Source organism: Balaenoptera acutorostrata, chromosome 5 (assembly GCF_949987535.1).
Source record: "Balaenoptera acutorostrata chromosome 5, mBalAcu1.1, whole genome shotgun sequence".
NCBI lineage: Eukaryota > Metazoa > Chordata > Mammalia > Artiodactyla > Balaenopteridae > Balaenoptera > Balaenoptera acutorostrata.
Genome location: NC_080068.1, coordinates 70979272 through 71004959, shown reverse-complemented (window position 1 = coordinate 71004959; position 25688 = coordinate 70979272). Strand labels below are relative to the sequence as shown.

General features: G+C 36.9%; 2 protein-coding genes across 10 annotated transcripts in view; one reads left to right on the top strand and one right to left on the bottom strand.

Annotated features, from left to right (window-relative positions):
* FRYL (FRY like transcription coactivator) overlaps positions 1-1872 on the bottom strand; it is a 302580-nt gene extending 300708 nt beyond the window's left edge. The window contains exon 1 of the mRNA XM_057547273.1: positions 1782-1872. The gene's annotated coding sequence lies outside the window, so the exon portion shown is untranslated. The remainder of the gene's footprint in view (positions 1-1781) is intronic.
* Positions 1406-25423, top strand: OCIAD1 (OCIA domain containing 1). 9 transcript variants are annotated; one of them, XM_007180777.2, is made up of 9 exons: positions 1406-1507; positions 3073-3135; positions 3561-3641; positions 8050-8103; positions 14999-15046; positions 16428-16563; positions 17468-17643; positions 22355-22507; positions 24997-25422. In XM_007180777.2, the coding sequence occupies exons 2-9, from the start codon at positions 3078-3080 to the stop codon at positions 25032-25034; spliced, it is 744 nt and encodes a 247-aa protein (XP_007180839.1). In that variant the 5' UTR covers positions 1406-1507; positions 3073-3077; the 3' UTR covers positions 25035-25422. The 9 variants fall into 9 exon arrangements, with proteins under 9 accessions (XP_007180839.1, XP_007180846.1, XP_007180845.1 ...); XM_007180784.2 differs by having other exon boundaries at positions 1409-1556; XM_007180783.3 differs by lacking the exon at positions 1406-1507 and adding an exon at positions 1577-1729.
* The last annotated feature ends 265 nt before the right edge of the window (positions 25424-25688 follow it).

Sequence of the window (25688 nt, the reverse complement as noted above, 5' to 3'; positions counted from 1 at the left end):
GTGCAATGACAGATAAGAAATCATGTGACCATTTGGAGGAACAGTGTTATAGAAGCAGGAACAGCCATTGCAAAGGCCCTGAGCCCAGAACCAGCTTACCATGTCCCAGGAGCAAAATGAATATTAATTATTAATATTGATGATCTTATTTGGGAGTATAACGATTTATAAGCCAAGGTCTCCGTGTGAAAGGAGCTCTGTAACAGAGACAGAAGCACAAAAATCACAATACAGTGGCAGAACAACATTGCCTTGGCAGAAGTATGTACAAAGTAAAGAAGTAGTAAGAAGAAGGAGTAATTAATTCTCAGGGTGTGTTGCAGGGAAGGCTTCACAAAGGAGGTAATGGAAAAGCAGGATTCGAAATATCAATAGCATTGACAAGGCAGGAAGGATGGTTGTGCCAGGAGCAACAGCACACAGGGAACTGTGAGTACAAAGGGCTGCAGGCTGCGTTTCTACAGTGAACACTAAAATAGAAGAAAGTGAGGCTCAAGAGGACAGAGGCCAAGCCATGAAAGGGCCTGATAGGCTGTGCATGATGGGAGCTATCAAAAGGCGCTAAGGAAGCAACCACAGGATTGGATTTGTGTTTCAGATCCATCACCATAGGCTGTCTCTCTGAAATATGTCTGTGGGAGAATAAATTTGAGGCAGTAAAAAAGATGCAGCGAGGATGGTGACAGTGGGGCTAAGAGATAAAGATATCGGAGAGGTTTTTCGGAGTTAATCAAACAAACGGACAGGGCCGACTGTTCACTGTTGAATGACCAATAACTTTCAGTATCTGGCTCACGGCAGGCACTCAACAAATATTTGCAGAATAAATGAATGGTGGCTGAGCGCGGCAGCACGGTCTGACCAACAGAAGCCCGGAGACCCGCACTCAAATACAAACTCTTCCATTAATAGAGAACATTGAGCGCTAAAGCCTCGTTTAAGTGTGTTGCTTTAATCCTAACAACCCTATGAGGTAGGTCGTATTTCCATTTTCCAGATGAGAAAAACCTGAGGCTCAGAGAGAGCGAGAACTTACCATGCCTGAGGTTTCTAGAACTAGGGGGAAGCCAGGCTCAAAAGTCAGCCAGCCAGCCAAGTGCGCATGTTTAATAATTACTCGCTACTACTTAGCCTAGAGGCTCAAAGAAATAAATGAACTACGTAAAGCCTAAAAGCAGAGAAAGCTAAGACAAGTCGCTCTCAACAAGCGGATAAAAGGGGCTTCCAGAACGTTCCTGCCAGCCGGTCACTGGAAGATCAAGACAGCACGTCCTAATTGCCAAAAGCCAAGCCTCCCGCGCGGTGCAGGAAGGGTATGGGGGGGTGGGGCTCGGGTCCGCAGTGGGCGAACGCGCAGCCGCAGTGCAGCTCGTGAGCGCCGCCGGGAGGGGGGGAGGGTGGAGGAACGAACCGAGGAGGACCGCGAAGATTAACAGAGGCCTACGCGTGTATCCCGAAGCTGTTCGCCTTTAGACTCCGCAAGGAGGTCTTGACATCATTTCCTTCCGTAGGTAGCCAGTGCTTCCGGGTCGCGGTCATTTTGAGCCCGTATCTGGGTGAGTTCTAGGCGGTCGCGTCGTTGACCGCTCCCCACCCCCAACTCCGCTGCGGTCCTGCGCGTTTCGTGCTCCCCCTTCCCTCCCCACCCCCGACCCCTCTCGGGTCCCCTCTGGGCCTTCGGCCCCTGGTCGAAGCTCGCCGCGCTGTGGCCCGCCGCTGTCGTCGGGAGGTGGGTGAGGTGACGCAGAAAGCCCCGTTCCGCCCCCCACCTACCCACTCACCACCTCTGCGCGGGCAGCCGCTCCCCTGCACCTTCCGCCATTTTCCCGCCTGCTAGGGTGGGCAGATCGCGATCCTCTGGGTCTCGGGCTCCTGGGTGCCTGTGACCAGGGTTGGTGAGGGAGCGTGTCTGGTGGGTGTGGATGGGAGAAATTCATGGTGACGGATGTGCGTAGGTGTTGCAGGTGGGAGACGCGGTGGGCGGGGGATGGGGTGCAGGAATCGACGGTCTCTTAATGCGGTTTTTTTGGGGGGGATTAAGAGATTAAAATGATGTTGTGTGAAGGGGTCTTGTCAACCCTGGCAGTCTCTCTGTTGGGAGAAGTAAGAGGTTTCCATTGTTTTCTATTACGTTTGGTTTAGGGTATAAGTTTATTAAGTAGTCTCCATCCATCCATGAATTCATTTACCCTTTCAGATCATGTTTCTTAGCGAAGGGACTGGCATGTAGTAGGCCCTCAGTGATGAGTTATTGAATAAGTGAATTGTGGAAGGGCCGCAGTTGGTATTCTCATCGCGTATGACGTTTCCTGTTTTCATTTACATTGTTTTTAAGATGGGAGTAAACACGATCCTGTGTGAACATTCTGTAAAATGCGTAGCTGTCTAATCTATTGGTCTCTTAAGTTCGGTCGCATGGGTTAGAAATAATGATAAAGTGTATGTTCTTGAAATGCTATGCATTTTTTATATCTTGTATGTTTTTCTAGGTGTCTGTTTGGGGAGGGAGGAAAGTTCAGAGGCTACAGAATGTGCTGTTAGCTTCCCACCACAGGGAGAATGATATGACGTCTTTGTTATTTCATTTTTTTGTAGTACTGCTTTGTAGAGGGGGTTTCCTGATGATTATTTCATTTTTTAAAATGGAAGCCCAGAAAAGACTTGGGATTTTTCTTCCTCTATTTGGAGAATTATCCTAATCATTGGGCGTATATTTCTGAGAGAATCCAACCATAGGATAATGTGAAATAGACCAGCCTCCGGAGGAAAAATATGTCTTTTTTAAAAATTGGTAACCTTTTGTTATCTTAACTTGATATAATCAGTTGATAAATACTTATAAGGCATCTTTTCTTTTTCAATTACAGGACCTAGTGACTAGTTCTAAAATAGTTAATAGGTCTGTGACTTTTTTATTTAGGTAGCTTTTTAAGTACTTCAGATGTAGTAGTGCTTAGTAAATATTTGTTGATTGGTTGCCATGTAGACTAGTAATTTTACGATGCTATATCTTGATTTACTTTGGCCAATCTCAGTCGTTTCTAATACTTAACAGAAATGTTTTTGATGCAGGAAAGATGAATGGAAGGGCTGATTTTGGAGAGCCGAATGCAGAAGTTCCAAGACCAATTCCCCGTAACTATCAATTAAGTATTTATAATTAGAAGCACTTTTTATGTAGAGAAATTTTCACTGCCTTGAATAACAGTAGCCACGGGGCTGGCTTCAAGGGTGTGTGACCTGTGCAGTTATACAGGGACCCATTAATGATCTACGGTGGCATCTTTAAATTCCTAATAATTTGAACAGAGGGTCCCAAATTTTAATTTTGCACTGGACCCAGCCCATTTTGTAGGCAGTCCTGACTACATAGCCAGTAGAACAGTAGCACTAATTTTATGTTTGAAGTCAAAATTTATTAAAAGTTCACAAGCCACGTATTCCATTACTTCATTAAAAAAAAAAAAATGGTATACTTTGTTAATGTTTAGACTAAGGTATTTTTAGACTTAGTTTTTCCATGGGTGTTTTAATGTTTGCCAATTTTCCTTGGTGAAAAGACATAGGGGCTGATTACATTCCAACAGAGGAAGAAAGAAGAGTCTTTGCAGAATGCAGTGATGAAAGCTTCTGGTTCAGATGTAAGTTAAATTTTCTAATCAACAAAATTTGACCTTTAGTACCTGAAATTATGATTTCACATAGAAGAAATGGGCAGACTTTTGGCATTAGTGTGGTTATTGGTAAAAGAGGTTGATTAAGGAAATAGAGTTGAACACGTTTTATTTCTTTGTTTAAAATTTTTAAATTGAATTGTAGTTGATGTATGATAATATGTTTCAAGTGTACTATGTAGTGGTTTGACATTTGCATATATCATGAAATGATCAGAATTGTGTGCATCTTAAAGTAATAATTTCTAGAACTGTTTCCAAGACCCTGAAGTATTTTTGTTGGTAATAGTAATAGTATTTACTGAGTGCACATGGGTTATATAAAAATAACCCAATAAGGTTGATTACTATTACCCTCACTTTACAGATGAAGAAATTGAGGTTTAGAGATGTTAAAGGAGTTACCTAGTGTTCCACAGCTGGTAAGCATGGTGTCCGGACTTGAAGCCAGGTCTGTCTGAAATAAGCTTATGATTTTAACTCTTAAACTTTTAACCATTATATGATAAAAACTGGTTAGTTTCTGTTTTATCGTTGTGAAATGCTATTACACTACCAGCTCTTGATTTCTAACTAGAGACCATATACATGAGGATTTTATTTTTTAAATACAGAGAATGTTGAAAGCAACACAAAACATAATTTTCCTTTTGAATAGAACCCTGTTGTTGCTTCATGAGGTCACTGCAGTCCTTTCAGGTAAGAAGGTAATTCTAACAAAAAAGCAGGATGGAGGGGGTGAGAAGGATCAGTCACCTGGTATTTATGCATACAGTGTGTAAGGTACTGTGCTTGGAAGTCTTTGTCCTAAAGTAGTTTTATGATGTAGTTGAGACAAAGCTAACTCATGAAACACTGAGAAAGATTAAGTGCATAACAGCAATAGGAATTTTAAAAAGAGATAAATTAATTGGAATTGATTTAGCTAAAAAACAGGCTTTATTAAACAAATGAGACTTAACAACTAATAGGACTTCAGGCAAATGAAGAATGGTGGAGGAGCATTTAGATGAAAGGGATAGTGAGCAAAGGCAGAGTCTCCAATAACTTGATCTCTACTAGAGCCTTGAGGCTGAATGGATTGGAGCAGAGGTCTTTTGTTGGGGGTAGAAAATAAACATAATAGCAAGGAGTTAAAAGTTTGATTCATTATAAATGGTAGGTTCTTGGGCCAAGGGGATGATATGTAAATTTTTTAAAGGAACATTAGTTAGCAGTGTGCAGAATGGGTTAGAAGGATGAAAAGGAGTACAACTAGTTGTATCTGCCCAAACATACAGATAATGAAAGAATCTACATAAAAGGCTTAGTTTAATGTGTATTGTATGTTACAGTAGTTCTCCACCTCTGGAATTGCTGAGAAGGTGTATGAATTCATATTTGTTTCATGTATCTTTTATTTTGTGAATATTTCATACATGTGTACTACTGGTTTCCGAATGAGACAGTGTAGTGACTTACGGTGTAGTGACTTACTTAAGGGCATAGACTCTGAGGCCTGACTCTCTGGATTCAAATTACAGCTCCATCACATATTAGCTGTGAGATTTTGGAGAAGTTCTTGATGTCTGTATGCCTCAGTTTCCTTATCTGTTAATGGGGATAATATTAACCTATCTCATGGGATTAATTAATTCAATTTAACTTATTATAAGTGTTAAGCTATTAAATGGCTGTTAGTGCTATTGTGATTAATGAAATAAAAGTTTCAATTGAAAACAATTATGAGTTTAGAGAAGCATTTTGCTATTGTAAGAGAAGAGTTAAAGGAATTTTAGGGGTCCTTGTGTTGGATGTGAGTGGGACCATGGTCATAATATAAAGTAGCATTTGGTCAGCAGTGTTATTGATTTGCCTAAAGAAACATTATTTAATAGACTCTGGAGTGGGAGTCATTGTACGGTGGAAAAGGCCACTGACTTGGGAGTTAGAAGACTTGGATTTTGATCTAAGCTCTACCACAAACTAACCATCTGTGTTGCTTTGAGCAAATGACTTGTTCTTTCTGGATATCAGTTTACTCTGATTAGGATGAAGACTAGATAATCTCTGAAGTCCCTTTGAATTTTACCATTCTCTTTTTCTGTGACAGAATATATGAATTTGAAAGAGACCTTAGTTCTAATCCATTACCCTTTATAACATGAAGTTAAGAGATTTATGCAAAGACATAGTGGTGAATGGCAGAACTAGTACTTGAATCTCCTTAACCAGACTATTACTCTTTGCATTGTGCCGTCTTGACCTAAGAAGCGAAATGGGGAAAATATTGTCCATTGTAGAGATGGCCAACTAACTCATTGCCTTTTACCTTTATATGATTCATCAGTTCTTCATGTTGCAGTCCTTGAACCAAGCTGAAGGAGAAGAATGATTGCAAATTGTACTGATGCTATAATTTTAAAAGATTATCCTTTGAAAAACCTTAAATAATAGTATATGAAGGCATTTTAACCAACTAACTAATATTAGATCGTTCTTCCAGCAAAGGTAAAATCTGTTAGTATGTAATAGAGCAAGGATTTAAACCTTAGGGTTTCTGCAAATTGTGTCTGATGGCAAAGCTAATGCCCTATTGCCGAGTTATGGATTTTAATCATGAATATTAATAATTCAAATGCTTAATGATTTTGGTTCTAAAATTGCCCATGTACAGTCTAGACCAGGGATGCGCAAACTACAGCCCAAGGGCCAAATCTGTTTTTGTATGGCTATGAGCTAAGAATGGTTTTTACATTTTTAAATATTGAAAAAATCAAAAGAAGATTTCATTACATGTGAAATTCCTATTTTTGCATCCATAAATAAAGTTTTATTGGAACACAGCTGTGTTCATTTGTTTATGGATTGTCTCAGTGCTTTTGCTTTAAAATGAGTAGTTGGGACAAAGACTGTGTGGCCGACAAAACCTAAAATATTTACCACGTGGCTCTTTACAGAGCATTTCCCAACCCCTAGTCTGAAACTGCACTCTCCAATGTGGCAGCCACATGTAGCTGTTTCAGTTTAAAATTAATTTACAACAGAAAGGATACAAAGGAAAATCAGCAAAGGGAAAGGAGTGTGGGTGAAATCCAGAGGAGACCAGGCACAAGCTTCTAAGAGTCCTCTCCCAGTGGTGTCACACAGAAAGAACGTGCTACATTTCTCCAGTTGCATGTTGTAGTAACACATGTGAAGTGTTATCTACCAAGGATTCTCATTAGAGACTCGGCACCCACGGTTTTTATCGGGGTCTCGCCACATGGGCACCCTCGGCCTAGCAGGTAACAAAATTCCAGACTCCCAGAAGGAAAGGAAGTGTTCAGTATGAACTGTATATGTACAAGCAGTTTGGGCAGTGAGCCACTTATCGTTCAGGTAAAGATTTATATCAGTTTACCAGTCAAGCTCCCAAATATAAGCTAAGGACCAACCTTGAAAGCAGGCCTTTGTAAGGAAAGCAGTTTTAGAGCTGTTATGTTAAATCTTTCCTGCACACTACCTGAAAAACAGATATAGACTGCTCTCATCATCAAAGAAAATTCTGTTGGGCACTGTGGGTGTAGAAGACTGATTTCTTAAATTATGAGCCTCTTTGAGATTATGATGAGAGCTTTGGATTTTTCACTCTGGGTTAATATGCATATGTATGTCATATTTTCATTTAGTTTCACAGAATTCACTGGTTTAAGAGAAAGAGCATTAGTATTTAAAATATATGCTTTCTAATTCTTGTCCCAATCACCATATGATTTTGGGCAAATAATATGTCTTGTGTATCGGTTCACTCAGTGTAATAAAACTTGAGATCTAGCATCAGACATAATTCTTTGGAATCTGGAATCTGTCATTGAAGTGGCTGTGTGGCCTTGAGCAAATTACTTAACATCTCTAAGCTTCAGTTTCCTTATCTGTAATAATAGTAAATAGTAATAATAATAATAATACCTATTTTATAGAGATGTGGTAAAAATTAATGATAATGTACTGAAAGCACTTAGCATGGTACATGGAATTTAGCAGTTTGTAATATGCTTCTTGCTTCCCTCATCATTCTTTCCCCCTTTAACTCCGGAAGTAACTTTTGGTCACTATTTCTATGTTGTTTTAATTGATGGTATTAGTGAATGGCTGTTTTAGATCCTAAATCTGGGTGGCTCTTAAATTATACTGTTTAATAATTTGTGATATTTTCTTAAATTTAAAATACGTTTTATATTTCCCTGAGTATATACAGTACAGCTTTGAAAAGTGGAGAAATCTCTTTTAAAGATCTTAATTTTGCAACATAACTTCATAGCTGGTTTTACTGATATACATTTATCTATCCTAATGAACTCAGACAAAATCTTTTCCTTTTGTTGGTGTTGACAAATTTTTTTTCCCCTTATAGCTGTACCTTTGGCTGCAACAAGTATGTTGATTACTCAAGGATTGATTAGTAAAGGTAAATATTTTAAACTTTGAACTTGTTTAGCACTTTGGATACCATTGTGTTTTTATGTGTTCTTTTCCTGATCTTTAGATAAAGGACATATGGTAATGTATCATATTAAAAATTATCACTAAAAAATTACTACATCAGAAGAGTTATGTCTCCATGAACCCAGACTCACATATCAAATTTGAGAATTTGATGTCCATTAACTATAGCACTGTAGCAGCATTAACACTATAAGAGCAAGAAAGTAACTGAAAGCCAGTGGTAGTTTACAGGAAGGCAGAGAGACAAACCTGGTCTAGGTAGACCATCCATACAACTTATCACTTAGGAGCTTATAAGAAATGCAGATTCATGGGCCCCATCTCTGACCTATTGAATCAGAGTCTTTGAGTTAGAGCTCCAGCTGATTCTTGTGTTCCAGTTTAAAGACTAGGAGTTCCCTAGCTTCCTCAACCAGCTTTGTCTTATAATAATGGGGGGAGTGAGGGTCCTTCCTTGTCCAAAATTCTGTTGGTTTAAATAGTCAAGTTGAGTTTAGATTAGGTATTAAATGTATCAGTCTCTACATCTTTAAATTTAGTAGTGTAAGCGGTAGAAATATTCATTACATTTATTTTGTAATAAATAAGTTACAAATTTATGGGAATTAGAAGGTATTTCAGAAAAGGATGGTTACCTTAGGATGGCCTTTATATAGCCTAGAAAACTGTTCTTTAAATTAACTAGTTCCTCCTAAAATGTTACTAAGATAGGAAGTTTTCGCCTTTTCATATTAGCAGTATGAAGTACTTAGACAGTAGTATTGACACAACTAGTTGAGAAAAAGTAGTTTTGGAGGGAAATGGGAGGATTTTTTGAGGTAAAATTTTGTTTTTGTTTGGAGAATTCCCAAAGAACCTCATTACAGTGTGCTACCGTGACAGCAATTTTTAAAAGGCAAACAAATCAAGATATATACTCTTATTTGTATATATACTCTTATTTGTCTTTTAGGACTAACTTGTTTTATAGACTAGAATTGTTTCTATAGTGTGAAGCAGACATTTTATTCAGATTACTTTTTTTTTTTTTTGGCTGCGTCGGGTCTTCGTTGCTACACGCGGCTTTCTCTAGCTGCGGCGAGCGGGGGCTACTCTTCGTTGTGGTGCGCGGGCTTCTCATTGCTGGGACTTCTTTTGTTGCAGAACACGGGCTCTAGGCGCGCAGGCTCAGTAGTTGTGGCACCCGGGGTTCAGTAGTTGTGGCGCGCGGGCTTAGTGGTTGTGGCGCACGGGCTCAGTAGTTGTGGTGCACGGGCTCAGTTGCTCCACAGCATGTGGGATCTTCCCGGACCAGGGCTCGAACCTGTGTCCCCTGCATTGGCAGGCGGATTCTTAACCACTGTGCCACCAGGGGAGTCCCTAGTCACATTACTTTTAAGGAAAAACTTAGGACTGGAGAAATTATAGTGTCTGTTATTGTACTGCCCATTTTATTTATCTTAGTCTTGTCAGTCATTAATGATTGGAGCTAGACCTGGGGGCGGGGGTGGATTATACAAAAGAAATTAAGAGCTGCTAGTGGTTCATGTGAGGAAACAATGTGAATACAATGTTGAAGCAAATGAAGAATGTAACTTAAATATTTAATAAGCTTCTAAGTTTTGTGGTAGAGACTCCAAGAGCTGTAGGTTTTCAAAGAAGGTCTCTGCAGAGGTGCTGTAATGAAGGAAAATTTCTTGAAAGAAGTGGGTTTTGAAGATGGGCAGGATTTAGATTAAAAGAGATGGAAGAATAAAAGAGATGGAAGAATATCTCAGGAAGGAGGGACCTGGTTATCAGAATAATAAGCATGACTATTTGGGTGGACAGTCAGGAGACTGACATGGCTAGAGTGGCAGAGTCATGCAGGGAGGAATGAAAATGTATAGCTAAGGTAGAACCAGGAGAAATGGTAATTTTGAAAAGGTTACAAAGAAGAGAAAATTTTGGAACTTTGGGGCTTACGTAGAGTAGGAGACTTTGGACAGCTTGAAGGTAAGGCAGAAGCAGTAAAAATTGGAAGGGTCAGATTGTACCTACTCACTTAGACCTTATATCTTCAACAATAAAATCATACCATTGCTGGGTTTTTTCCCTGGCTTGGGAATGCCTTGCTCCTACATGCAGCTAGTTATACACATCACCAATCCAGAGAAATTCCCTTTTTCTAGTTACACACACATCTTTTTTTTTTTTTTTTTTTTCCTTTAAGTACATCTTTACTGGAGTATAACTGCTTCACATGAATCCTATTGAAAATATCAGGACCTAGTACTGAGGTGACAGATTATTCTGTCAAGAGCCAAAATCCTCTAGGACTCCTAGTCACCATCTGGTGATCATTTGACTTGACATCAATGGTGATCTATGCCTCTGATTTCATTTGCAAAAGTCACGCCATGAGCAACAACAGTGATCAACATCTTTCTCTGTAATTGTTCATAGTGACTGAGCCTGGAGCCTTTCAGTGGAATTTATAATCCATTTTTTGGAAAGGATAAGTTGTTGAAAATGACTTAACCTGATGTGTGGAATAACATTTTCTATTCAGCGTGTCACATGTTACCTTTATATTTTTGTCAGGGTTGTTTTGTTGTTGGGGTGTTGATACTTTGAGTAAAAAACACAGAAAAGAATATTGAGTAGTATGTCACTCATGTAACTATCTCCCAGAATTAAGGGCTTTCAGTATTGAAACTGTACTGGGTTCTTGTTTTCTGGGGGGTGAGGCGTTTTAATTAAGAAGTCAATCTCAAAAAAAAAAAAATTGAGAGAGACTTTAGAAAAGGAGTTCAGAATCCACCAAAACAATTTGCATTTAATCAAAACACCTAACATTTTGTGTATGATTTTATCCACAGGGTCATACTCTACATAGTCTTAGCTATTTCCTCTCTACTCATTCCTTTTCTGTCAAAACACTTAAACATGCTTAAGTCATTTCTAACTTGACAACATAAAAAAGAAATATTTTCTTTTATATCCCTTTACAGTTGCTCCTAGATGTCTTGCATTTGAAGCCAGACTTCATGAATGAGCACTTCACTTTTTTTTTTTTAATTTATTTATTTTATTTATTTATTTTTGGCTGCGTTGGGTCTTCGTTGCTGCGTGCGGGCTTTCTCTAGTTGCAGCGAGCGGGGGCTACTCTTCGTTGCGGTGCGCGGGCTTCTCATTGCAGTGGCTTCTCTTGTTGCGGAGCACGGGCTCTAGGGCACACGGACTCAGTAGTTGTGGCTCGCGGACTCTAGAGTGCAGGCTCAGTGTGGCACATGGCCTTAGTTGCTCCGAGGCATGTGGGATCTTCCCAGACTAGGGACTGAACCCACGTCCCCTGCATTGGCAGGCAGATTCTTAACCACTGCGCCACCAGGGAAGTCCCGAGCACTTCACTTTTTATTTCTTTAAACCCACTGCAGTCTGTGTCATAGATTTTGCATATAGTCTGACATGTACTAAAACTCTTACCAGTACAACCTCTTTGTTGCTTAAATTCAATGGACAGTTTTTGTTCTTGACCGTTATACAACTTTAACCAATCCTTAAAATGTTCTCTTCCCTTGGCTTCCATTACAGCACATTCTTCTGGTTTTTCTCCTGTCTCAGGCACTTCTCCATTTTTTTCATGTTTTTTGAGTGTCTGATAAGCACTATACACTGTTTTTGGTATATAGCACTAAAAGACAAAAACCCACGACCTCTTGGTACTTACATTGTAGTCTGCGTTTTCTTCCTTCACTTGTGTTGTTCTTCAGAGTTGTACTTTGCCTTTGAGTTTTTTTTTTCTTTTTTTTTTTTTTAAAGGGGAGTATTTTTTTTTTTTTTTAAGATTGATTGATTGATTGATTGCTATGTTGGGTCTTCGTTTCTGTGCGAGGGCTTTCTCTAGTTGCGGCAAGCGGGGGCCACTCTTCATCGCGGTGCGCGGGCCCCTCACCATCGCGGCCTCTCTTGTTGCGGAGCACAGGCTCCAGACGCGCAGGCTCAGTAATTGTGGCTCACGGGCCTAGTTGCTCCACGGCATGTGGCATCTTCCCAGACCAGGGCTCGAACCCGTGTCCCCTGCATTGGCAGGCAGATTCTCAACCACTGCGCCACCAGGGAAGCCCCTGCCTTTGAGTTTTTAGTCTATATAGTATCCAGCAATAATACGGGCTTTGGTGACCATTTATTGTTCTAAATCCCCATCATTATCTCTAACCTAGATAATCTGCTCCAGAATCATATTCTGCATATCTCCACATGGATGGCCCTCCTACAGCCTCCTCAGATTGAACTCAAGTTCAATCCCAAACTGAATTCACTTCTCCATAAATTAATTCCTCCATTTTCCCTATGTCTGAATGGCATCACTCTCCATCCAGGAAACTGAGACATTATTTTTCACTTCTATCCTTTACCTGCTGTGTTCAACAAATGTCCATTCTCTAGTACAGCTCTTAAATATTTCTGTAAACTGTCTCCATCTGCACTCCCGTTGTAGTTAATGCAACCATTTGTTGCCAAGAGTATTACATTAGCTTCAATAAATGTATTTGCCTCCATTCTTGCTACTTCCCTTTAGAATATGGGCTGTCTCTGGCACCTGACAGAGGGCATAGTGCACGTAGTAGACACTCAAATACAGGAATACCTCATTTTATTGAGCTTCACAGATACTGTGTTTTTTACAAATTGAAGGTTTGTGACAACCTTCACTGGGCAAGTCTTATTGACACCATTTTTCCAACAGCATCTGTTCACTTCTGTGTCTCTGTGTCACATTTTGGTAATTCTTGCAACATTTCAAACTTTTTCATTATATTTGTCATGGTGATCTGTACCAGTGACCTTTGATGTTACTATTGCAAAAAGATTACAGCTTGTTGAAGGCTTAGATGATGGTTAGCGTTTATAAACACAAAGTATTTTTTAATTAAGGTATGTACATTGTTTTATAGACAATACTGTTGCACATTTAATAGTATAGTGTAAACATAAATTTTATATGTGCTGGGAAACCCAGAAATTTATGTGATTTGCTGTATTGCAATATTTGCTTTATTGCAGTGGTCTGGAACTCAACCTGCAATACCTTCGACTTATGCCTGTATTGGAGTGGATGAATAGCAACCATCACACCGTATTCTTTCTGTCTTCATTCGCTCTCTAGACTGTAAACTCTGTGAGGGTAAAGAGAGTGTCTTGTTTACTGTTATATTCCTACTTCCTAGGGTGTAGTGCTTGTGTGTTGTAAGTGGTCTGTAGCTATTTGGTGACAGAATAAAAGAACGACTTTTTTGTATAAATGTAGATATTGTTACCATCACCCCTTTTCTTCTCATCATCTCCGTTCATTTATACAATGAAGGAACTGAGGCTAACAGCATAATAAATCTGTTGTCTGTTTTTTATATAAAATGAAATCATAAAATTATATATACATGATGACAGTCTTTCGTGTACCTTCTTTCAACATGGTGAGATTCATCCAGTAGTATGCTAAAACTGGCTTGTACCAGCTCTGGAGAGCTGATTATTAAAATTTCAGGAACTTGGCAAGCCAATTTTTAAACCATTGGTAGCTTGAAATTGGTCATGGAGCAAGTATTTACATCACAGAAATCGACTAACATTACAAATTAGGGCCTTTTATTTGGAGAGCTGGTTTACCAGCACATCACTGGATTCATCCACATTGTTGCATGTAGTTGTAAATTATATATTCTCATTGCATATAGTTTTCTGCTATGTGAATATGTCATAGCAGTTTATCCATCCTTTTGTATATTGATGATAGTGTAGTTTCTAGTTTTGATACATGTTTCCCTCGTACAGATATGTGGTTGACCCAGCACTATATTTTGAAGACTAATTTTTGTTCACTGCAGTGCAGTGTTACCTCTGTCATAAATCAAGTGACTGTGTGTGTGGATCTGTTTCTAGACTCTTCTGATTTTGATTAGTTTATCTGTTCTTACACTTATAACACACTGTCTTAATTACTATAGCTTTGTCATAGATATTGATATCTGGTGGTAGTCAGTTCTCCATTATGTTCTTCAACATTGTCTTGGTTTTTCTTGACCCTTTGTGTTTCCACATGAATTTTAGAATAAGCTTTTCAATTTGGGGAAAAACTTTCTTTGATTTTAATTGGGATTGCATTGAATTTATAGGTGAGTTTGTGGAGAATTACCATCTTTACAATATTTAATCTTTCAGTTCATGAACATTGTGTGTTTCTCCATTTACTTAGCTTTCATTTCTCTGAGTAAATTTTGTAGTTTTCAAGATCTTTCATGTTTTTCATTAGATTTGTTCCTGGGGCTTTGATGTTTTTTGGTGCTATAATAAATTGTTTTTTAAAATATTGGGGGTTTTGTTTGTTCCTGGTATATAGTGGATTTTTTCATTTTTGTTTTTATTTTATTTTGTATATTGACCTTGTATCAAGTGATCTTGCTAAATTCACCTATTCTAATAGAGTCTTTTGATTTCTTCATATTTCTCTTGATGTTGAATTCTCTTTTAAATAGCTTCAGACTTCTTTGGTGTTATGGAAAGAGCTAATGTTATCAGATGTTTAAAGATCATCTGTACTGATCTTGCCTTGTATCTTTGTGGGTTGCTCAAAGCTGCTGAGAAATAAGATACATCTTACTTTATACTGCACTGCTAAACTTATTGCTACTTTTGTCTCACATTATGAAAGACCAGATAATGACTAGCAGCAGTAGTTTCTTTGTATTTTTTACCATAATTTCTGTGCCATTCTCTTTTATACTCTTAGCATAAACTTGGCATAAAGCTTTTCTTTTACCTCAATAAAAGATAAAACATCTTAATTATGTAAATGGAACAGTGTTACTCAGAAATATTTACTGTTTTATCTTTAGGAATCCTTTCAAGTCATCCCAAATATGGTTCCATCCCTAAACTTATATGTAAGTATGAACAATACTAGTTCTCTTAGCTTTTCTACCTAAGTAAAATAACTAGCTTTTATCAAATGTTTTGTGTTACTAATAACAGTTATTTGGTTATTTGTTTTGACAAATCATTTTGTTTAAGCTTTTCATCAAATGGACTACTTGGGCATTTTATTGTTAGCATTAAAAATCATGAGCTACTTGAAAGAAGCTTTTTTTATCTCTTTTTATAATGCAATGGAACTATTAATTTTAAATTATTTTGTTAAATAATTATATTATTTAAATTATATTAAAGATATAATAATTTAAATTATATAATTGAAGATATAATATTTGAAAGTAAGTTCTCTTGGTCTGTGAGGAAAGAAAGTTGTCCAGCTATTCTGATTAATCAAAATAAAGTGTATTTTAAAATTAAGCATAATTTTTTAAAACCTCTTTAATTTACAATCAGTAAATAAACATAACTTACATTTATAAGCATAGCTTCTTTACATTTTATAATATGGTTGATAGAAAAGATACTAAATTGCCCTGAAAAAGAGTACCTGAGGCTTTCTATGAATCTTTCCAAGGTAGTCTCTATTGAATAAAGATGCAACAATAGCCATATTTAGGTACACTTCATAATATATTATTTTAAGGCATTTGTTGCACCTGATTTAAAAAATAATCTTATGAAATTAGCTGGGCAAATGGTGTGATTCCCATTTTATAAGGAATGAAATGGCCTAAATCCCTGTGACCAGGCTAGAACTGTGTTGTTTTGATTCCTCATTCCATTATACTGTTACCACATTTTTCCTATCTGTATTAATAAAGTAATTAGTAAAGTAGAATTTATCTTATAGCAGCTTTATTTTAACTTATTTTGTGAAAGTGAATTATATCTACCGAATCTTTCTGTGAACTCTGAATGTGATTTAATATGGTACTTTTACCATTATTTCAGGAAATCCCAGTTTTTCCACACCAAAGACATATTTAGAACCACATTTTTGTCTTTTTTTAAAATTTTTATTTATTTATTTATTTATTTTTGGCTGTGTTGGGTCTTCGTTTCTGTGCGAGGGCTTTCTCTAGTTGCTGCAAGCGGGGGCCACTCTTCATCGCGGTGCGCGGGCCTCTCATTATCGCGGCCTCTCTTGTTGCGGAGCACAGGCTCCAGATGCGCAGGCTCAGTAGTTGTGGCCCACGGGCCTAGTTGCTCTGCGGCTTGTGGGATCCTCCCAGACCAGGGCTCGAACCCGTGTCCCCTGCATGGCAGGCAGATTCTCAACCACCGCACCACCAGGGAAGCCCAAGAACCACATTTTTTAAAATGTTCTTTTAGAATAGGTTTTTGTCTAAAGAGGCGTATTGAGTAACACTTTTTGTTTATTTTTACTAAAAGTTGCTTGCATCATGGGATACTTTGCTGGAAAGCTTTCCTACGTGAAAACTTGCCAAGAGAAGTTCAAGAATCTTGAGAATTCCCCTCTTGGAGAAGCTTTACGATCAGGACAGACACGACGATCTTCACCAACTGGGTAGGCCATTCAGATCTTATTAAAGGTTTTTCATTTTAGGTAAAAAATTCTAACTAGATGTTGCCGTAATTGAGGGCATGACACATGGCCTAACTGAAGGAACATTTGAAACTTGCCATTTTGCTGCAAGCTAAAGCTAATTTTGTTTTCAAAAGTAGAACAAGATTTGTTTACTTTTGTTTTAAATACAGAGTTGCATCCTACTGGGAGTTCATGTCCCAGAATGAGAGATTTTAATTTGTCAAACACGTTTGGTTACTATACTTTGACTTTTTTTTTTTTTTTTGAATTCCCAAATATTATCAATCCCATCTCTTAACAGATTTCAGCTTTGTAATCCTTCTGTTGTTTAAAATTGTAGGGAAATTGTGTAAGTATAGATAAATGAATCTGTCTGTCTTGATAGGTAGGTAAATAAATAATAAGGTAGTTAAGTAGATTTGGTAGATTGTCCTATCATAAATGGCAAGCAGCATAAATCCCATGAAAGCTAGTATTACTTACATCTGCTTCAGCAAAATAGTGTTTATATGGACTGCTACCTGTGGAAGTAACTTCCCAATTAATGTGGGAAATGGACATATTTTCTGATCTGAAGTACTTTTTCTTTCCAAGAACTTTAAACACACTAAAATGATGTCTAAAGCCTAATAGTTAGAAAATTGGACATATATTTTCTCTTCTCTATAGTAAGATTGACAATTTTTAAGTTGTATAAGTGGATCAGAAGATATTTTTAATGTTCTTGTGGCAGAAACAGACTTTATTTTACTGTTTTAAATAACTATGTTAAAATTATATGATTCCTTTAGAAAATGACTAGTTTTCATACCTTAACACACTTCTTTAAATAAGGTATAGACAATAACCCATGTTTTTTATACAGTATGATTTTCTTTTACAGGCACTATTCTCAGAAGTCAAAATATGACTCGAATGTGAGTGCTCATTCATCTTTTGTGACATCCCCAGAAGCAGACAACATAGAAAAAGAGACGCTTCCTCGTTATGAGCCAATTCCATTCAGTGCTTCTATGAATGAATCTACTCCCACTGGTATTACTGATCATATTGCCCAAGGTAGAAACTTCTCTTGAAATGAATTTCAGCATTTTATGGTCCAACGTATGTATAAACTTTATTTGATGACCTTTTCTGCTGGATATCACCTATATGTTCCACCATCAGCCTAAACTCAGCATGTTTGTTTGCTCTTTTGTTCATTTGAATTCATTCTTCCTTCATTCAACATTTTTTGAGGCCAAATAGATATCAGGCACTCTGCTAGGTATGGAAATAAAGATGAATAAGACCTAGTTCTTGGCCCTGAGAAACTCTCTGTCTGCTGGAAGATATAGAAATATAAGGATAAATTATTAATATGTTCCATTAATTGAAAATACTAACCGTGTTTAGTGAAATAGCAAAGAAGAAATGATAAACTGCCACAGAGAGGCTTTAAAAATGTTACACTTGGTAGTGTGGTCTTAAAGGCCACCTTAGCTTCTTTGTAATATGAGAAAAATAATAATTACCTGCCTAACAGAACTGTTGTCAAGTGAGAAAATCCATGTGAAAGTGCTTTGTGAAGTTTGTGTATACTAGTTTTGAAGATCACATAATGTTAAGTGAAACAGCATCACCTTTGGATTAAGGCCTGGATATGAATTACTGACATTTGCTAGCTATTGTAACTTTAGGCAAGTAACTTGTAATTTGTGATCCCTGCAGTTTCCTGATCTCTTGAATGGAGATGATAGTACCCTTCTTAAAGAACTTTGGGAATGAGACGAAATACAGAAATCAGAAGTAATGCCTGGAAAGTAATAGGCTCTCAACAAATGTTTGCTAGCTTGCTTGCTTTCTTGCTTCCTTCCTTGCTTGCTTTCTTCAGTCTAATTTGCAGTGAAAGATGAATTAAAAACAGAAAGTGCAAGTTTACAGTTCCTTACCTAAAATCCTAAAATCCAAAATGCTTTTTAAAAAAACAGGTTTTAAAATAATTAAATTAGTGATAAAAATCTGACCTGAACTCATTTTAAGCCCTGACCTAAACTGATATAACTCTATTGATAATGTTTATTTATCTTAATACGATTTTTTTCTAGATTTTGTTGTAGAAATACTGTGTTTGCTTGTTCATTGCTACTTCAGTGGACATTAAGTAATAAGGGATATATATGGTAATGTTTTTCTAAAATCTGAGAAACTCTGAATTTTGAAGCATTTCTGACTCTGAGGGTTTGGAGAAGGGATTGTGGACCTCATAGAGTATTTGAAAACGTGTACTTTGAAATAAGTACAATCAGCCAGTAACTATGGGGAATAAACAAGGTTAAAGGAACATTTGGGTCTTCGTTTCTTTTGTTTAAGACAGGAGAGATTTGATTCTATATGTAGGTTAAAAGGAGGGAGGGGATATAGTGGAAAGAGAGGCATTGGTTATAGGTCAGGTAAGGTTCTGAATGATGTGGAAAGGGTTCTAGGTAGGTCAGGGTATAAAGTAGCCATTAGCTATAAGAGGCTGTTTAAATTAATTAAAATCAAATCAAATTGAAAATTCATCAGTTCCTCAGTTGCTTTGGTAGCATTTCAATTGCTCAGTAGCCGTATGTGCTAATGGCTACTGTGTTGGACTGCACAGATATAGATATAGAATATTCTCATCATTATAGAAAACTGTATTGGACAGTGCTGCTTTTAGAGCAAGAGTCCTGGTTGGTGAGGGGGGTATTAACTGAAGAGACAGGACAGAATGGAAGTTAAGATAATTAAAGAGATTCTTAAGTGGATGAAAGTTGTTGATAGTCTCTTAATCCTCAACTAACTTTTTTTTTTTTTCCTGAATGGTTGGAAACAAAGACATCTGATTAGTCAGAAAGGGAAGGAGGTAGGCAGCTTAGGAAGAATGGTTAAAGACATTATTTTATCTCCAGAGTCAGCCGTCCTTGTCCCTCACTGCATCTCCCATTTCCCCGGTCTCCCAAGTTCAAATCCATTCTACTTCTGTTCTAGCCATGCACCAACTCTTTCCTTGCTATGTCTTGCATCCTTCCTTGCATTTGCATTAGAAAATTTCATTCCACACTACATAATTTCTTTGCCAAATGAAAACAGACAAAAAGGCCTTTGGTATCTGCCCACAGACTACAGCAAGGCCCAAATTTTAATATATTTTAAGTCCTCCACTGCAGCCATCCATCCGTCCATGCTCTGCTACTCTGACCCCCCTTTTTAACTCAAGATTGCCACTCTTAGTTCCCCACATGGGCCCACAGTGGCCTCCTTTGCTTTGCCCCAACTGCAGTCCTCCCTTAAATTAACCAGGACATCCTCGCTTTTTGTTTAAGCCCTATTTATCCTCTGCTTTCTCTTACCAGGAATTGAAAGAGTTATTAATCTTTCAAAGCAGAAGGCATTCTTTCATAGTTGCTATGAGACTTACTATAGGTAGTGTGTTACAGGTAGATTTAAATCAACGCTTTTTTACATTTTCCTGTTCCTTCCAGCTCTTTATAGTAAATCATGCTCCGTACACAATGCAAGATATTTTCATTTGGCTTTTATAAGTGGAAAAAATTCTCCCTAATCTTCTAATTTATGTTTTAATTATTTGTCACAGAATTTCAGAACAATGAAATACTTTTCTTTTTGGTAAGAAAAAGTATTAGACCTGGAAGGAACTTTAGTGATAGATCATCTAGTTCAAACTTCCATATTTCACAATTGAGAAAACCAAGACTCAAAGAAGCTTAGTGATTTGCCCAAGGACATTCATTAAATGTCGGCAGAGTGGGAATGAGAACCTAGAATTCCTCACTACTAATCTAGTATATACTGTTCCCTTCAGAATTTAAAAAATATCATTTATGGTGAAGGGAAATGACTTAATTAATTACTTATTACTAATGAAATGCAAAGTGCTTTTAAACCCGGTATACAGTTTTTTTTTTTTTTTTTTTAATTTATTTATTTATATTTATTTTTGGCTGTGTTGGGTCTTCGTTTCTGTGTGAGGGCTTTCTCCAGTTGCGGCGAGCGGAGACCACTCTTCATCGCGGTGCGCGGTCCTCTCACTATCACGGCCTCTCCCGTTGCGGAGCACAGGCTCCAGACGCGCAGGCTCAGTTGTTGTGGCGCACGGGCCCAGTTGCTCCGCGGCATGTGGGATCTTCCCAGACCAGGGCTCGAACCCGTGTCCCCTGCATTGGCAGGCAGATTCTCAACCACTGCGCCACCAGGGAAGCCCCCGGTATACAGTTTTAATACTTTTTTTTAGCAAGAAAAATATGGTTTTCAACCATGCTTTATAATATTAGAACTAATTAGAAATTTAAATCCTCTGTGCTTTGTATCAGTGCAAGTATATTTTGTAGTAAAATGAAAGATTGTAGATGAATGCATTCAGTGTATAGTTATGTTGCTTCGAAAATTGTGATTATTCACTGGGACCTTACCACTGAGTTGCACAATAGTACCACTTACAAAAAACTGTTTTTTAAAAAATTATTTTAATTCATATGGTTATATTTTTAAAATGATAGGTACAATTTCTGTCTCATTAAAAACCTCTGGAAAATATTACTTTTAGAGTGGTCTGTTAGATTTTGTAAGTTAAGTAGTTCACTGAATGTTATGTTAGCATTAGTTAATTTCTTTAAAAATGTTTATATGGCCTTCCTTGCTGACTGTCTATTTTATAAACTATGTTCAATATTTGGTCCTGTCAACCAGTATTAAGAATAACCATTTCTTTACTTTTATATCAGTGTTTGACTCTTGATAATACGTAATCATACTTTGATTTTCTTTGGGAGAGATAAAGAATAAATGCTGGTTCTCCAGGTAAAAGTTGCCACTTTTTTCTGCCTCAGTATTGCATCCATTAGACCTGAATATGAAAATGATGCATACTCTGGTGAAAGGCTATGTAATACTTTTCTTTTTTTTTTTAAATTTTTATTTATTTATTTATTTATTTATTTATGGCTGTGTTGGGTCTTCGTTTCTGTGAGAGGGCTTTCTCTAGTTGCGGCAAGTGGGGGCCACTCTTCATTGCGGTGCGCGGGCCTCTCACTGTCGCGGCCTCTCCTGTTGCGGAGCGCAGGCTCCAGACGCGCAGGCTCAGTAGTTGTGGCTCACGGGCCTAGTTGCTCGCGGCATGCGGGATCCTCCCAGACCAGGGCTCGAACCCGTGTCCCCTGCATTGGCAGGCAGATTCTCAACCACTGCGCCACCAGGGAAGCCCTGTAATACTTTTCAATAGCTATTTTCAAGTGTTTTTATTTAAATATAAAGAGGGTAAGATAAATATCTTTTTAATAACTGGAGTTGTTTGCATATATGGACTCTGGATACAGGAACATTTAACTATGAAAATATTACTAAACAAAATCTATACTATGTCAAGTTTTGTTCAATTGTCACTAGTAGAATGTATTTCTCTTTACTTATATAAGCTGTATGAATAACTTCCCAGTTTAGAACACTGGCATTTTAATGAGTGAATTGTTCTGGTTTATATTATATCCATTCTTCTTCTGGCCATGGTTAGTTTTAATTTTTTTTTGTATTTAAATTTTAGAAATAACAGCTTGAAAGTATAAGAGGAAGTAGATTTTAGTTTTATAATTACCTTGGGGAAAATACAGTACCTTTGGAATGCTGGTAATAATTCGATCCTTTGTTTTACTTTATTTTTTTTGTAGGTAAAGAGCATTTGTAAAATTTAGCTGCTTTTGGATTTATTCACATCCTTTTATCGCCATTTATTAACTGTTTGTTGTTTTAGGACCTGATCCCAACATTGAAGAAAGTCCTAAAAGAAAAAATATAACATATGAGGAATTAAGGAATAAGAACAGAGAGTCATATGAAGTTACTTTAACACATAAGACTGACCCCTCAGTCAGGCCTATGCAGGAAAGAATGCCAAAAAAAGAAGGTATGATAGTCTAGTCTGAATCACTTTACGCTTTAGGATTGGAAACTGCAGCATTAGTTAAAAACTTTAATTATACTAACGTGTGATTTAATGCCTCAAGCAATTAACCAAAATAACATTTTTTTTAGAGAATAGCTACTTAACAGTTATTAGGTCTTCCTTTTTTCAAGTATTCCAAAGGCCATTTTGTGTTAGAAAATAATAAAGTCCAAATAGTAGTATAACTTAAGACGGTAAGACTAGTTTTGTAATACAGTGTAGAAATTATACAGACATTTGACTATTTTCCCTTATAAGAGGCCACCTTGGGAACTGATACCATTTTTCAAATGATGCATCTATTGCATAAAACCAGACCTGGTGACCTAGTGGTTGTGATGCCACTTGTGGCAGAACCACAGAGTCCTGATTGAGTAATAAAATGATTTTCTTATATACTATCTATGAAGTCAAGATAGAGTTATATGCCTTACAAACCAGCTTTTAGGGCATTTCCAAAAAATGAGTTTGACTTTTTTTAACAGTACTTTTACTCTATAATTAATTAATATATACAGATTTTTTAAATGACAGTTTCTTTTAAGTCCTTTTGGAACAGCTGTGCATTACCGAAAGTAAATTTTCTGATACCAAAAATTTACCGCTAACAGAAGAGGTCATTTTGAATAGGGGTTTGAAGCTGTTTCAATATAGAATTTTATGATGTCTTTCTTGAGGAATTTTAGAGGATGTATCATTGTTTCAAGGTTTTCTATTTACTACTTTAAAAATCGAGGGAGGGAATAGGTACCTTCTTGAGAGTCAGTATGCCACAGAGAATGCAAAAATACATAAAAATCCTTAGTATTTTTTATTATGATCGTTCCTTTAGAGCCAGTTTTATTTCTAATTGTTAGTAGTTGTTTCATTTAGAATTCTGTTTTATAACAATGATCCACCTCTGTCATGTTATTGATGTTTTTTACACCTTTAAAATAGATTTGTAATCAATAATACTTGTTAATGTTTGTCATAAAAAATTTAATGTAAACCTTTTGCATTCAGTGGTCATTACTCTGTAATATGTAAAGACTTACCAGTACTCTGTTCTGCTAATTAATTTGAGGATTTAGACTGTAAGCTCCATGAGGGCAGGCAGTTAGTAGTTTTCTCATTTTTGTAACCATTTCTATTGTATGTCAAGGCTAAGAAAAGGGAATATGGTAGATGTGTGGCATTCGTTGAATTTGGACATTTGTGGTTTTGGCTGTGAACAGTCTTAAAGTTCTGTTATGTGACACAGTAAAGTGAAAAAATTTTTTTCTTTGTAAAAAGAAAGTTGATTTTTTTTTTTTGGCACTTTATATAATTTAAAGAAAAAACAGTTATGAAACACTTTGTGATTTTCTAGGATGTTCTGTTTTAGAATCTAGACAGAAATTTGACAGTACAATGTAGACTCACTAGGTCAGAAAGTGTCACTTAAAAGTTTTCAGCTTCAGTTTATGTGGATTATATTTATTGGTATTTACCTAATTAGAAATTATGGCAGGAATTTTAAATACCTCAGCACATTTTCAGTTAGCTGTCAGAGCAGTGATGTCACCACACATTATGTAGCTTCATGAGAATTCTGCCAGATGCTCTGCCTTATACACATGAGGGAAGGAAAGCAAGGGGAAAAGGCAAAATATGAGGGGAAAGTTTATATAACATCTTGGTATAATAATGAAATAGTTTTGACTTCATAGACTTATACTGAAAGAGTCTTGGGGAAGGGGTCCCTAGTTATATTTTGATAACTGCTTCTTTACATTGTTATGAATACTTCTGAAGAGTTATAATTCACAGGTGAAGGCTATGTAGAAGAGAGGCTAAAAGTAAAAGAGTAGAAAAGACAGAAAAACATGTTTCAAAATATAATTTCATATAAAATGCAAGAATATTGGAGAGCATTTCCTTCTTGTACTGGTATTACAGCTCCTGGGAGAGATTAAATTAATCAAATCTGACCATTTCTGTTACTATATTTTTGTGAAAAACAGCATTCAAATGTTTATCATTGTTGTTATTTTTCATTTGCTGGTAACTTTTTTGTATGTGCTATAATATATACCACACTCACTTAGGCGGTAAAGTTGTAAAGGCACCCAGGCTTTGGACCTAAACATAACTGTGTCCAAATTTCGGTTCTACCTGTTTGATTAAGCTTGTACCTTGGGCAAGTTACTAATCTGTTTTCCTTAGAATGGGGATTGTGTTTTCTTTATAAGGTTGTTATGCAGATCTAATATGTATGTAAAGGTCTTGATACAGTGCATTAGAATTTATGTCTAACCTCCAGTTCACAAAAGTCTAGCCAGCCCCTTTTTATAATTACAATTTGACTCTCATGTGCATTTATTCAAATCAGAGAGAAACATAACTAAATCATAATAATAGCAAACATAAAATAGTGCCTTTTACTTATTACTATTTGGAATCATCAATTATTTGTGCTTTTTTCCTAGTCAAAGTAAACAAATATGGAGATACTTGGGATGAGTGAAAAATTGCATCATTGGACCTACTGAAGGAGTTTCAATATACAGCTTCATCTAGGTGGTCATGAACATCTACATGCTTTGAGCTCAGCAGCAGTCTTCATAAACACATTTAAAACTAGAACCTGGGTTTTTGTGGTTTGGCTTATGAAGATGATGTCTTTAAAAACTTACATTTTAATGTTCATATTGTGTGAATATGCATTTGGGGGAACTCTTTGAATGATGGTAGTATACCATGATTGTACACAGTTTGTGAAATTGTATTAAGTTAACAGGGCAAGGATGCTCTGTTATAAAACTATCCAGAGAGTGTAATGCTCTAGAATCACTGTATCTGGAAATAAATGAAATCTGCATGTTGAATTGGGGGGGCGGGGGGGAGCAAACATAATTTTAAGTGTTAAACTTTACATCAGAAATTATTAAAAAGCCTTATTCCAGTGTTTGCTGTATTCTCTTTATGGTAAATAAAGTATAAAGGAATATGCATCTTCATTGATTTTATGGTTTTATTGTTTGCAGTCTTATTTAAGTACGATTATAAGTAAGTGGTGTTTTGTAGGGATAGAAAATAGTCATCTGAATATTTAATGATATGATGAATGTGACTCAGGTAAATAAAGCAGCATACAGTGAATAGCTCAATGCCTTAAAAA

What these genes read in the sequence shown, in the direction of transcription:
- OCIAD1 (XM_007180776.2), top strand. An exon ending in CGACGATCTTCACCAACTGG is followed by an intron (nt 16,564 to 17,467) that starts GTAGGCCATTCA and finishes TTTCTTTTACAG; the next exon opens with GCACTATTCTCAGAAGTCAA. An exon ending in AAGAATGCCAAAAAAAGAAG is followed by an intron (nt 22,508 to 24,996) that starts GTATGATAGTCT and finishes CTTTTTTCCTAG; the next exon opens with TCAAAGTAAACAAATATGGA.